At 40.4% G+C, this 12952-nt stretch overlaps 1 protein-coding gene across 2 annotated transcripts in view; it reads right to left on the bottom strand.

Annotated features, from left to right (window-relative positions):
- Positions 1-483: 483 nt before the first annotated feature.
- LOC139131249 (uncharacterized) overlaps positions 484-12952 on the bottom strand; it is a 57689-nt gene continuing 45220 nt past the window's right edge. For both annotated transcript variants that reach the window (XM_070697234.1, XM_070697235.1), the window contains exons 5-7: positions 7798-8441; positions 6915-7034; positions 484-2185 (exon numbers count right to left, since the gene is read on the bottom strand). In XM_070697234.1, the coding sequence (XP_070553335.1) occupies positions 1695-2185; positions 6915-7034; positions 7798-8347 (1161 nt within the window). In that variant the 5' untranslated portion in view covers positions 8348-8441 and the 3' untranslated portion in view covers positions 484-1694. The remainder of the gene's footprint in view (positions 2186-6914; positions 7035-7797; positions 8442-12952) is intronic.

Here is a 12952-nt window from a genome sequence, read left to right as displayed (position 1 = left end):
TGGTCAGAGGCTGTGTCATTTACTTAAAGAGCAAAGACTATCTGTACTCAGATTGAATGAGGTCGTTACGGTCGCGACTAAACCAAATCAACGTGTGTTCAAGGTCTTTGACCAGAAGAAAGCTGAAGAAGCAAGTGCCAAACAACCCCGCATAGATTGAAGGTTTGTGTTTGTGAGAAACATGAGGATTCTTGATCATTTTAATGAATCTCAGTCATTAGGGTGTGCCCCGCATGACAGGCTCTCTCTCTCTCTCTCTCTCTCTCTCTCTCTCTCTCTCTCTCTCTCTCTCTCTCTCTCTCTCTCTCTCATATACAAGCTAACTACATACTCAGTTTGTGTATACATGTTTGTATATATATATATATATATATATATATATATATATATATATATATATCTATATATATTTATATATATACATAAATCTAAACCAAAATTATTGACTCATTGAGTACAAATTTCTTTTCGCACACTAGAGTTTATTGAAAGCACTTTATCAATTTTAATGAATCTCAGTCACTAACATGTTTTCTTGCTCGCGATACAAATTTCATCGAAATAGTTATAATTCTATGGTTCAATGTCAAGCACTAAAGGAATTTCTTCAAATCTTGTAAGCTTATTAAGCTTTGTGGTACGCCATGGCATAAAATAAAATTTGTGGCATCTACAGTGTCGTCGGTTTGCGTGTCAAGTGCAAGAACAACTGTGAGAGTGATTGATGTCACGAAGCAAAGGCAAAGAGCCAAAGAAAATCTACAAGGGAAGGGTGTGATAAGAAAACGTCAGAGTTACTTCAGCTGAATTCACGGCGTGCTGTTTATAGTAGGTGCTGTCATCTTGAAAAGGAACGACAAGTTCAATGCCAGCATTCGAACCTAAAGTTAATCTGGCTTTGCAGAACTGAAATCAGCCCATTCGATGATAGCGCCCTCTGTTGTGTAATGACCACAAACTCTGTTTATGCGTACTTTGATAATGTTTCCGCGTAGGTCCATTCGCCGAGGGTGAAATCAGTACAAATCTGCGACACATATCGTCCAACTCTTCTGCAGTTGCAAACGCTACATAAGCTATGATCTAAAAAAACCTTTTGGATCTTTTAGCTTTGTGGTTTTAAAGATTACAGGTATAGAGATGCACGCCCTCGATCTTCCGATGTGAAAAGTACAGAAGTGACATGACCCACTTTTCAATTATTTCATAACCAAAGTATCCGCGTTACAGCTCACAATTCTTTACATAATTAACACAGGTGGCCTTGGCAGATTCGCTCTCATGAAGTTTTAAATTATATCTCGCCATTTAAACTACTTTGTCGCTATTGGAAATTGGTTGCAAAACATACCTTGGGATGGGAGTGACACATAGGCTAAATGCAGGAGCTCCATTCATACCTACTACATGTAGTTCGTAACGATATTCTGTTTCTCTGACATGATGGTGCTTGAAGTTGTAAGTTTGTTTAAGTTTTATAGAAGAAAAGAATTTTCAGGATATTTCTCGGTCGGAGTCTAATTTTCCCGCATGCATATGTCAGCTGCTTCAACCGCGTCAGCTGATGAGCCGAGAAACTCAATATTGCCATACTGGAACTTTGCCCACTGGATGATAGCGCTCTCTGTAATGTATCGTCCACATAGCCTGAACATGTCATACAGTTGGTGCCAGTTTTCGCTTAAATCTGCCGGCTACATGTGAAATCCGTACACATCACCTCGGAAAGCATAATGGTCGGGCTTCATCGGACTGAACCCTAACCTCACCGTCCCCATGGCGTGCAGCTGCAACTCCTGTCGGTAAAGACTTCTCGTGATCTGGATTCCGTCTCTATATATGTGAAAGGAGGCCTCGTCAGACAGTGTTCCTGTCACGCAGAGAAGGTGCCACGAGCCATCGTTTACTCGACCAGGACCCGACCCTATGCGCGAAGAGACCTGGTGTTGCTCGTCGTCGTATTTTGTAACAAGGAGATAACTGTGATCGATGTAGACGCTCTTTATGTTGCTGGCGTCACTGCTACCCGATGCCTCAAACTCAAATATTGTGGTGACTGAGTTACCAGTGGTGGCCGTTTTCGTCCACAGACAAAATGTAAAGGCCGATAAGTTTCTGGTAACTCCAGCGTTCGACAGTGACACTCTTGACGTACTTCCAAGTACGTATTTTGATGAAGTTTGGTCTGAAATGTGAATTTACGGGAAGTTTATTTGTATGACATGATAAGCACAGAGTACATGTCTGTGGGCTATTGAGTTGGTATTAGTAAGTATTTGACCACGGTCCTTTATGTTTACATATCAGCTTTGCCTAGACCCTATTCGTCGCTTTCGGCCTTTGTCAGTGGGGTCGGAGGCACGGAGGCCGTAAGCGACGTATAGGGTCTAAGCAACAGCTTTCTAAACTGTACTGTAATAATACAGTCTTAATAATAAATCCGACGCCAAAATCAAACTAACAGAATTGCCTTCTCGTGACCTGCCATGATGCTGATGATGATGATGGTCGTGGTTGTGGTCGTGATCATGACGAAATTATGACATGGTAATGTTAGGGAGCCGTCATTATTTACGGCCTGGGGGGGGTCGGAGGAATTGCTTTCGAAACTCCAAAATTTCGAGTAACCCCCCCCCCTGCCAACCATGACGTGTTTGAGTAACCCCCCCCTCCCTGCTACAGAAAATTTGAGTGACCCCCCCCCCCAAAAAAAAAAAAAAAAATTGGGAAAGTTAAATATCTATACAGTAAAATGGATTGCTGCTGCGACGGGCCCTGATTAAACCCTGTGGAATAGGTCTTTGTCGGAAGGAGGTTCCAATTGCTGTGGCAGGGGCTGATGTACAGGTCTGTATCCAGTGCTCTGGTGACATGCAGTTATTCTGTAGGATTTTTTTTCAAGAGGGGGAAGATGTGGTGCGAAAGCACCACAAGAGACCGCATAAGCGGTCGCGGGGGGAGGTCAGGAGGGGGGTGTCCCCCCTCCTGCCATTGGAGCTTTTGAAAAATAGAGGTTAAAATGGTGTTATTTGGTGGCACTTGGGGAGTATTTTTTTCGTATAAAAAACTCAAAGGAAAATAAATCTGAGATAGTATTCCAAAACTTATATTTCAGTTCACTGATTTCAACTACATTTTTTGAAACCGAAAAAATAGCGACAGACATACATTTATTCACATTTATATTATTATTATTTTCCTGCAATAAAAGATGGGTTTGTTGTCAAGGTATTCATCTGGTTTTAAACTTTATAGCATCAGAATATCAGAATAAGCTTGCTTTACACATTTTCCCTTATCGGTAACCTATACAATGTAGAATATAGAAAGCAGACATTTCTCATTAATGATCAGGCAAGTATATCAATCTTTAATCAGGAAATACTGAAAAATGTACTCAGTACTAGCCTCTAACATAAGGCTTGCCACGTCGAATAGCTGATCATTCTCGTCTGAAGATCACAATAACGTGAAACACATAGTGTAATGAGATTTTAGTTTCTACTTGAAACCACCTGTATTATGATTTATAAATATATATATGTATATATTATGTGTGTGTGTGTGTGTGTGCACAAATACCGGGTATGAATATACATATCTTTACTATTATTGTTGTATTAATTCGTAACTCCACTAAATGCTTCAATACATGTCAACAAAATGAGTAGCCCCCCTTTCTTGTTCTCCACTTTTGAGCAACCCCCCCCCTTGTAGCTTTCGATTTTTTGAGTGACCCCCCTCAGATTCCTCCGACCCCCCCCCAGGCCATAAATAATGACGGCTCCCTTATGTCGGTCCGATGGTCATCTTAGTTCAAATGGAGAGAAATTATCAATTGAAATATTTTGAACTTCGGGATGACGATTGTAACGATAGAAAAAGAGCCAATCAACAAATTGACACTACTTGTTTACAGTGCCTAAGGAATCGATATATTCATGTTACAATCTGAAGGGACAACCCTAGTATTCTCTCTTTATCGTGTAGCAGACAAATGACACGAATAGTGTATACACAAATGACTCAGAGTTTGATGTACCCGTCGCGCATGACTCTTGCCCAAAAAGAGACAGTCATGCTTACTACTACCTTGGCTCTGTATCACCCCTATTTGTAACAATCAACCCTATTTGTAACAAAACTTAATTTTCAAAAAAACTTTGCCGTATATGTTGAAATATTAATAAAATATGCATATTTGTATGTTTGAGGGCAATTTTCTGTTTTTTTCCATGTCGAAACTCATTTTTTTCCCGAAAATGCTCGTTAGATTGAATTTCGTTGTGCAGGTTCCTAGGGATAAAAGGCCTACTCGTAAGATATAATCAAGTCGTGCAGATACATGCCAAAAGTTTGTTTCGTGGCAACTTTCACCAATTTCGGTCAAAAATGATTAAAATCTTGTTTTGACGTGTCAACCCTATTTGTAACAATCAACCCTATTTGTAACAAAAGTTAACACCATATAGGTTTAGTATGATTTCGGTCAGAAAACAAGATTTTTAACATTTTTGACCGAAATTGGTGAAAATTGCCCCAAAACAAACCTTTGGCATGTATCTGCACAAATCGATTATATCTTACGAGTAGGCCTCTTATACTAGGCAACCTGCACAACGAAAGTTAACACTTTCACCGCGGGAGGGCGCATTCTGCGCCAATGGCCAGACTGCGGGAGGCGCGTAAACGCGCCAAGAACATACGCGTTCGTACGTTGGCTTTGTCTGATCTACATCATGTTTGTTGACTATTTCCTCAAGCCTAGCTAAGCGTACGAGGTAGAGGTCAAACCTTAATGAGCATGCGCACCAAATTTGTAAACAAATGCCGCCATACTCGCTCATTTCTCCGCCGTAATTTGTGACGATCGTGTGATCAGTTGTTGTTTTTCTGTCAGGAGATATTTAAAAATGGCGACGCGGGCACAGTTTAACACCGACTAAGCCCTTTAGCATGTTTTTCTAGACAGTGATAGTGGAATTGTCAGTGATCGTGAAACTGAACTCGACGGAGATAGCGGAAGTCAAATTTCAAATTACAACTTTAATACCGAACTTGAATATGTTCCCAAACCAGTTGAGCAAAGACAGACATTGTAAGCAAGACAGGAAGGTAGGCCAGCTGAGCATGCTGAGAGAAAAGTGCGACAAAAGGTCTGTGAACGACGTCACAAACGTTGATGGTGTATCCTCTGGATGTTGTACGATATCAATCCATCAATGACAATTACACATCGGACTATCTACCAGTATATAAGCTTATATATAATATAGCTCTCTTTTGAATGTCAGATAATACCTGTTGTTCGAAGATGAACTTGTAATAAATATGCATATTAACCTCATTTATGTGGGAAATCTTTTAGCGTATGTGTTCCCCCTACTGATTTAGAGTTAATAAAATGTAAGTAGTAATTTTTAAAGTGTTGCACTGAAAAAAAATACATTTATATATTGAAATAACAAAAAATGCAACATTTTTTGAATTTTTTGTGTAAAATCCAATATGGCCGCCGTGATCACGTGACCTTCTAGGTGTGTCACATGACCTTTTGTTCATTTTTATGATGCTCTGTCATATTGCAATACTCACTGAAAAAATTGTCCCGCATACTCGTATAATTACAAAGATACAGCTTATGCATGTAAATCAATATTTATAAGGCCGTATTTCCATAGAAAACTACGCACAGGAATGCACGTATAAAAATTAATTACGCAGTGAAAGTGTTAATCTAATGAGCATTTTCGGAAAAAATGAGTTTCGAAAAGGAAAAAATAAAAATTGCCCCAAAACATACTAATATGTATATTTCATCAAGATTTCATCAATTACCGCCAAGTTGTTTTTAAAATTAGGTTTTGTTACAAATAGGGTTGATTGTTACAAATAGGGTTGACATGTCACCGCTATTTGTAACAATCAACCCGATTTGTAACAAAAGCAGTTTCGGAAAAATGAGTTTTGACAAGGAAAAAAAAGAAAATTGCCCCAAACATACAAATATGCATATTTTATTAATAATTCAACAAATACGGCAAAGTTTTTTTGAAAATTAAGTTTTGTTTCAAATAGGGTTGATTGTTACAAATAGGGGGGATACAGGCTTAAACGTTTTCAATATCTTCAGGTTTAGAAGTTTAAAGGTTTCCACTGACAATGAACGAGGGTGGAGGCAAAGATTGGGTAGCTGACGTTAAACCACAGAGTAACATTGACAGAGTGGCAACACTTGCATGCCTTTTGTTCCATGGTCGTCTCGGTAGACTATTGGCTTTTCATATTAAAATGAGCTTCAAAGGTGTTAAACTTTTTGAAGGCTTTGTTTGTGGTTGATAATTACACGAGATTATGCGAAACATACGACGAGATGGCATCGTACTGCCAGTCGCGTAGCAACCATAGTTACTTTGTGAGCTCTCAGGCCAGAAACACTGCTTCACGCCAATCAAAACATAACACGCCAGCAGTTTCATAACATGTCCTTTCTTGACGCACATGTAAAAGACGGTATGACTGACCGTAAACCATTGAGTAAAACCAGACAGTATCGATAAAAGACTTTCAAATTTGGTTCAAACACACTCATTATATATTCATAAAAATATGAGAGGAATTTTTAAAACGGTAAAACCCACTTTCCTGAAGCTCAAAACACTCCCGTTTTTGCCAGCACATCAATTCCGATCAGCACCACACGACAACAACAACACAAACTTTGTCGAACATACTTTCGCTTAACAATTGGTGAAAATCCGAAATTTACCGAAGGGTGCATGGTCGGCACTCTTCGGAAAAGAGAGCCAAGAGCTTCGTGAGGCGAGGCAAACATGGATTGCTTACGTAACCGCTTCACGCCTTAAACAATAGGTGTTGCCACTCTGTTTATGTTACTCTGTGGTTAAACAAACCTGCAGGACACGTATTCTCTAGATTTGCACAGATGCACGTTTCACCATTGATACCTTGACTCTGATTTTCCAGACAGGCGCCTCCAACCATACAGGATTCGAGGCGACAACCTGGCCGGCCTGAAAGCAAGAAAAACACGTTTTTTAAGGTAAATTAAAGTTTGGCTGAGTGAAAGTCTACAGGTCATAGGTTACACACCTCAATTATTTTCTTTGCACGAGCTTTGCATGGAGTTATAGCATGAGAAGATCTTCTCTGCTACCTCCATGGCTGCATCATTACATGCGTAACATGCGGAATTTTATCTTACAGTATATTTCGTTACTCAACGAATTTGTTGTTGGCATGACATGATGACGCACAGGGTGAGCCCATGGGACATGACCGCTCACCGACGCGAGTTGTACTGCTGTGGCAAACAGCAGCGTCAGCATAGACTCGTACTCCATAGCTTAGTTGACAATGGCCCCAGTGCCGAACGTGCTATGTTCGGAAGCTGAATTCAGTTGGGCCACAGGAATTCAAACTTTAACTTTTTTGAGGACATGTTTTTATCGATATCTCGCGATCCGCGCGCAGTCGCCATGTCAAATATCGACCATTGGCATTGAAAAAATGTGTTTTAAAAATGTTACCAAGTGGGAGTGCCTCTTTAAGGAAGTGTCGTTGCTTTTTATGACAAATAAATAAAACATTTAGGGCCTGCATTCAATAAATATGTCCGGTATATATGCGTCACAATATGTGTGTGTTTCTTTGAAAGGACTTCGAATCGGAGATAAAATGTACACATAATAATACAAGGTATCAAAAAACCATTTACTTTTTCCGTGTACTTTGTTATGAAATGGTGTCAGACAAAGGTGTGACTCCTTCACTTACCACACACGTCGGTGACTTCCTTTATAATATTAACAGCCATATATCTGTTTTCCCGTATTATCGTCGGCCAATGAATAAGGGCGCCCGCAACGTCATTTCCGCTACAATTTTGCACCATCCAGGCTATTACCTGCTCATCAAGTTTGACGTCAAACATGTAAAACTCGGTCATTTCCCCGATGAAGGGCTTGTGCACATCCAAACTGTGAGTTGCCCGTCCCAAATAAACCGTGCCTCCGCCCGCCATATGCTCGTAATGAAGGTCACCGAGAATAACGCCTGTACCGTCGACGTAGATCCACGTACGACCGGTTCCGATCCGTCCAACCCACGCGTGACACACGTGATGCCACAGTCCGTCATCGAGAGGAGATATCAGATTCCGAAATCGACCCTGTGTGTATAATTCACCTGCCCTGTATTGCCTGATATGACCGATGGAAAACGTCATTCCATGGCTGAAATACCTGGACGTTGACGGCGACTCATCCGCCTGGTAATGTACTAGTGCCGTAAATTCGTCGTATATGACGTCATCCCTTGTCCTCATCCAGACGCAAAAAGTATACTCCGAGAGAGTATGAGCCGTGCCATTTGTCTTGTGAAGGTTACCGTCGAACTGCCGTTAAAGATGAATTTGGGGTCTGCAATGAAATACACAAATCTTAGAGCAAAACTCCAATGGTGTCCAATCCATGCCAAAATTACTACTTTGATTTTACAACACAACATGCCATTCCGAATTCTATTTTACAATTCAACATGCTATTTCACAACACAACATGCCATTCCGAAGTCTATTTTACAATTCAACATGCTCTTCTGAATTTCATTTGACAACACAACATGCTCTTCCGAATTTCATTTGAAAACACATCATGCCATTCCAAATCCTATTTTACAACTCAACATGCTCTTCCGAATTTCATTTGACAACACATCATGCCATTCCAAATCCTATTTTACAACTCAACATGCTCTTCCGAATTTCATTTGACAACACATCATGCCATTCCAAATCCTATTTTACAACTCAACATGCTCTTCCGAATTTCATTTGACAACACAACATGCCATTCCAAATCCTATTTTACAACTCAACATGCTCTTCTGAATTTCATTTGACAACACATCATGCCATTCCAAATCCTACTTCACAATTCAACATCCCATTCTAAACCTAGCTCTGCGGAGCAGGGCAGTGTTACTGGCTATCGAACAAGATTCAAAATGGCGGACGCGAAATGGTCCCCTCGCACAGAGAGAGAAATGCGAACTTTGCACAAGTCTAAAAACGCAGCTTAGCACATTGTGTATCTAAACAAGATGAGCGTGCTCGAAAACTAGGATCGATCACGATTTTAAATTAAAAATTGTCTGTTTTTGGAAAAGAAACTGCGCGCTGCAATCAGCAGTTTTGTCTATTGTGCACCGTGCGTGGGAGGCTTATCGTGAAAGACCGAGATTTACTATATGGCGCATCTGATACGGATATGGTCCCATCGCATAGAGAGATGAAAGTGGGCTTTGTGTAAGTTCAAAAGCACAGCTTAGCTCATCGTGCATCAAGACAAGTTGAGCGTGCTCAAAATAGGAGATCGATCACGATTTTGGGTGAAAAAAATTAAACCGATTGTTTTCGGTGGAGAAACTGCGCGTTCAAACCAGTGGTTGGTTTTGCCTATGGCGGTCAGCAGGGCTGTGGTGGGAGGCCTTTAGCCGGCAAGGGGTGGACCATTGGGGAGTGGAAAATTTTCGAAAAAAAAAATTCCCCACAAATTTCAATAAAAATAATCAGCCAAAGAAACTTGAGAAAAACAGATGACGCACTTAGGTAAAAGAAAAAAAAATCCGTCAAAAGTTACTTTCTGAAACATTTTTATTTTAGTCTGCATCAGATATACTATGATTCTTTGGCCAAGAAGGGGGGGAGGGGAGATCTGAAGGGTATAATCGTGGCCAGTAAATGAAGTAACTTTTTTATTTTATAACTTTTTGTTCTGTTTATCATATTTTTTCTTTCACTGAAGTTTGGCATCGTAAAGTAATTCGAGATATAAGATAATATAAAAATCATATCTGTGATATCGATTGTTAACAACTGTATTGTGGGTCTTTACACTATGATTAATTAACAAGAATTCAACAATTTAGGCAGCTTCCATCGGTACATAAAATGGGAAATATTCACCAACCTTATGACAAACAATCAGTTTCTTTGTATTTCACTATTCAACGAAACTGATTTCCATTGTAATGTTCTAAACTTTATTTTACAATTAAGGGAGCGTTCAGTTTTTACGGCCTGGGGGGGCGGCAAAATCTTTTCGCCGGTGTTCAAAAAAATACAGACCCCCCTGCATTTTTTGTGAAAAAAAGATGACCCCCCCTTTGTCAGACGAAAAAAATTGATGATCCCCCCCCTGAAAAATAACAAAAACCCATATGTCAAATTTACCCGCATGGTTTGGATTTGAACTCCGGTACGCGGCGCACTTTATTCGTGTAGCAGAGGTGCCAGTGCACAAACTTCTCAGCCACATCCATTGAAACGTCTGTTAATTAGGATGACTGTAAGGCAATTTTTAACTTCATTTCCATAGACAACTCATGTCCATGGACATTGTATAAAGTAAACTTTATTGGAGTGGTTCGCCAAAGGCAGCCCTGTGGTTAAGAGGGTCATAGGCCATTGCATAAAGTCAACTTTATTCTAGTGGGCCACCAAAGGTGGCCCGCCGGTAAAGAGGGTCGATCATGGCTATTGCATAAAGTAAACTTTACTGGACAGGGCCGCTGAAGGCGCGCGGCCATTACCATTATTCAGTGCGTGATCCCAGGGGTCCCTCAAAAATGTTTCTAATACAAGCCGCGGCTTCAATTGGGAATTTTACAGTAAGATTGCTGTGGGGTATTACATAAAGTCAATTTATTGTAGTGGTCCGCCGCAGGCGGCCCGCCGGTAAAGAGGGTCGGATCATGGCCATTGCATGAAGTAAACCTAATTGGAGTGGGCCGCCAAAGGCGTCTGCCCGTTAAGAGGGTCATGGGTAATACATAATGTATATATATTATAGTGGGCCGCCGAAGGCGGCCCGCCGGTAAAGAGGGTCGATCATGGCCATGGCATAAAGTGAACTTTATGTTGGTATTATGTTTTGAAAATGTGGTGACCCCCCTTTCCTACCAGTGAAAAAGCGATGACCCCCCCCCCCTTTGTGGATTCCAAAATTACGATGACCCCCCTGGATTTTGCCGGGCCCCCCCCCCGGCCGTAAAAACTGAACGGTCCCTAAACATTACAAATCGCGCAGTTTCTCCACCAAAAACAATCGGTTTTTTCACCCAAAATCGTGATCGATCTCCTATTTTGAGCACGCTCAACTTGTCTAGATGCACGATGAGCTAAGCTGTGCTTTTGAACTTACACAAAGCCCACTTTCATCTCTCTATGCGATGGGACCATATGAGGACCATATCCGTATCAGATGCGCCATATAGTAAATCTCGGTCTTTCACGATAAGCCTCCCACGCACGGTGCACAATAGACAAAACTGCTGATTGCAGCGCGCAGTTTCTTTTCCAAAAAACAGACAATTTTTAATTTAAAATCGTGATCGATCCTAGTTTTCGAGCACGCTCATCTTGTTTAGATACACAATGTGCTAAGCTGCGTTTTTAGACTTGTGCAAAGTTCGCATTTCTCTCTCTGTGCGAGGGGACCATTTCGCGTCCGCCATTTTGAATCTTGTTCGATAGCCAGTAACACTGCCCTGCTCCGCAGAGCTAGGTTTAGAATGGGATGTTGAATTGTGAAATAGGATTTGGAATGGCATGATGTGTTGTCAAATGAAATTCAGAAGAGCATGTTGAGTTGTAAAATAGGATTTGGAATGGCATGATGTGTTGTGTTGTCAAATGAAATTCGGAAGAGCATGTTGAGTTGTAAAATAGGATTTGGAATGGCATGTTGTGTTGTCAAATGAAATTCGGAAGAGCATGTTGTGTTGTCAAATGAAATTCAGAAGAGCATGTTGAATTGTAAAATAGACTTCGGAATGGCATGTTGTGTTGTGAAATAGCATGTTGAATTGTAAAATAGAATTCGGAATGGCATGTTGTGTTGTGAAATAGCATGTTGAATTGTAAAATAGAATTCGGAATGGCATGTTGTGTTGTGAAATAGCATGTTGAATTGTAAAATAGAATTCGGAATGGCATGTTGTGTTGTAAAATCAAAGTAGTAATTTTGGCATGGATTGGACATACTCCAGTCACTCAAAAGTACTTTTGAATATTGAAGATATCCCCTACAGTATTTGAATAGGACCACGTAACTTTTCTGCCTAGAAATCTTCGTTTACAAATGTTCTAATATATCTGCTGTGTGCGTGATTTAGAATCGCTTATATCAACTACCTTTCAAAAATTTGCGAGAACAAGTTGCAAAGAATTTAATGACACTGGCAAAACCTACTGCCCTTCCATCCCAAAGAGGGTCAGCGCGTACCCTCACCCCCGTAGTACCTTGGTTACCAGAATAACCAAGCCGCCTGGACTAGGAAACAAACCCTATACGTATCAGATATGGGTTTATTTTGCTACCTTGAGTGCAAAAGGAAACTAACGCACTATCACATAAACAGATTTGTTTTAAAAACACTTTAATGAATGAACGCATAATTGTGACGTGATCTAAATGTTTTGATGGGCACATCTTGAAAATGTAAATCTGCATTAGTTGCAACTTGAGAACTGTTTTCCGTTATTTTTATGCTACTCATTAATAATATTCGCTGGACCATCTCCTAAACCTCTTCGAAATACGAAGTGTACAGCATATCTACACATCCTAGTGTCTGATGTTTTCGGACAACTGGACATTAGTCAGGGAAAAAGTTTCATTTTTTCAATTTACTATTATATCAAATTGTAAAGTGTAGTTTTAGTCACGAAGATTCTTTCTATTTCAAAATTCCCGGAGGAAATGACGTCACTATTCCTGTTGTTCGAATCTTATCAAAACTCACAGCTACCGCCCTCAATACATGTGAACACCTATATATATCGAGGCACAAAACGAAAAGTAGCATGACAGAGGTGTCAATAACACAGGCGCTCGCTGGCTGGGTAGTCTCTCAAATCGATCCCTCA

This window comes from Ptychodera flava, chromosome 4 (genome assembly GCF_041260155.1).
Source record: "Ptychodera flava strain L36383 chromosome 4, AS_Pfla_20210202, whole genome shotgun sequence".
NCBI classification, from domain to species: domain Eukaryota; kingdom Metazoa; phylum Hemichordata; class Enteropneusta; family Ptychoderidae; genus Ptychodera; species Ptychodera flava.
Note: the sequence above shows the minus strand (reverse complement) of the source record. Positions and strands in the feature narration are given on the sequence as shown.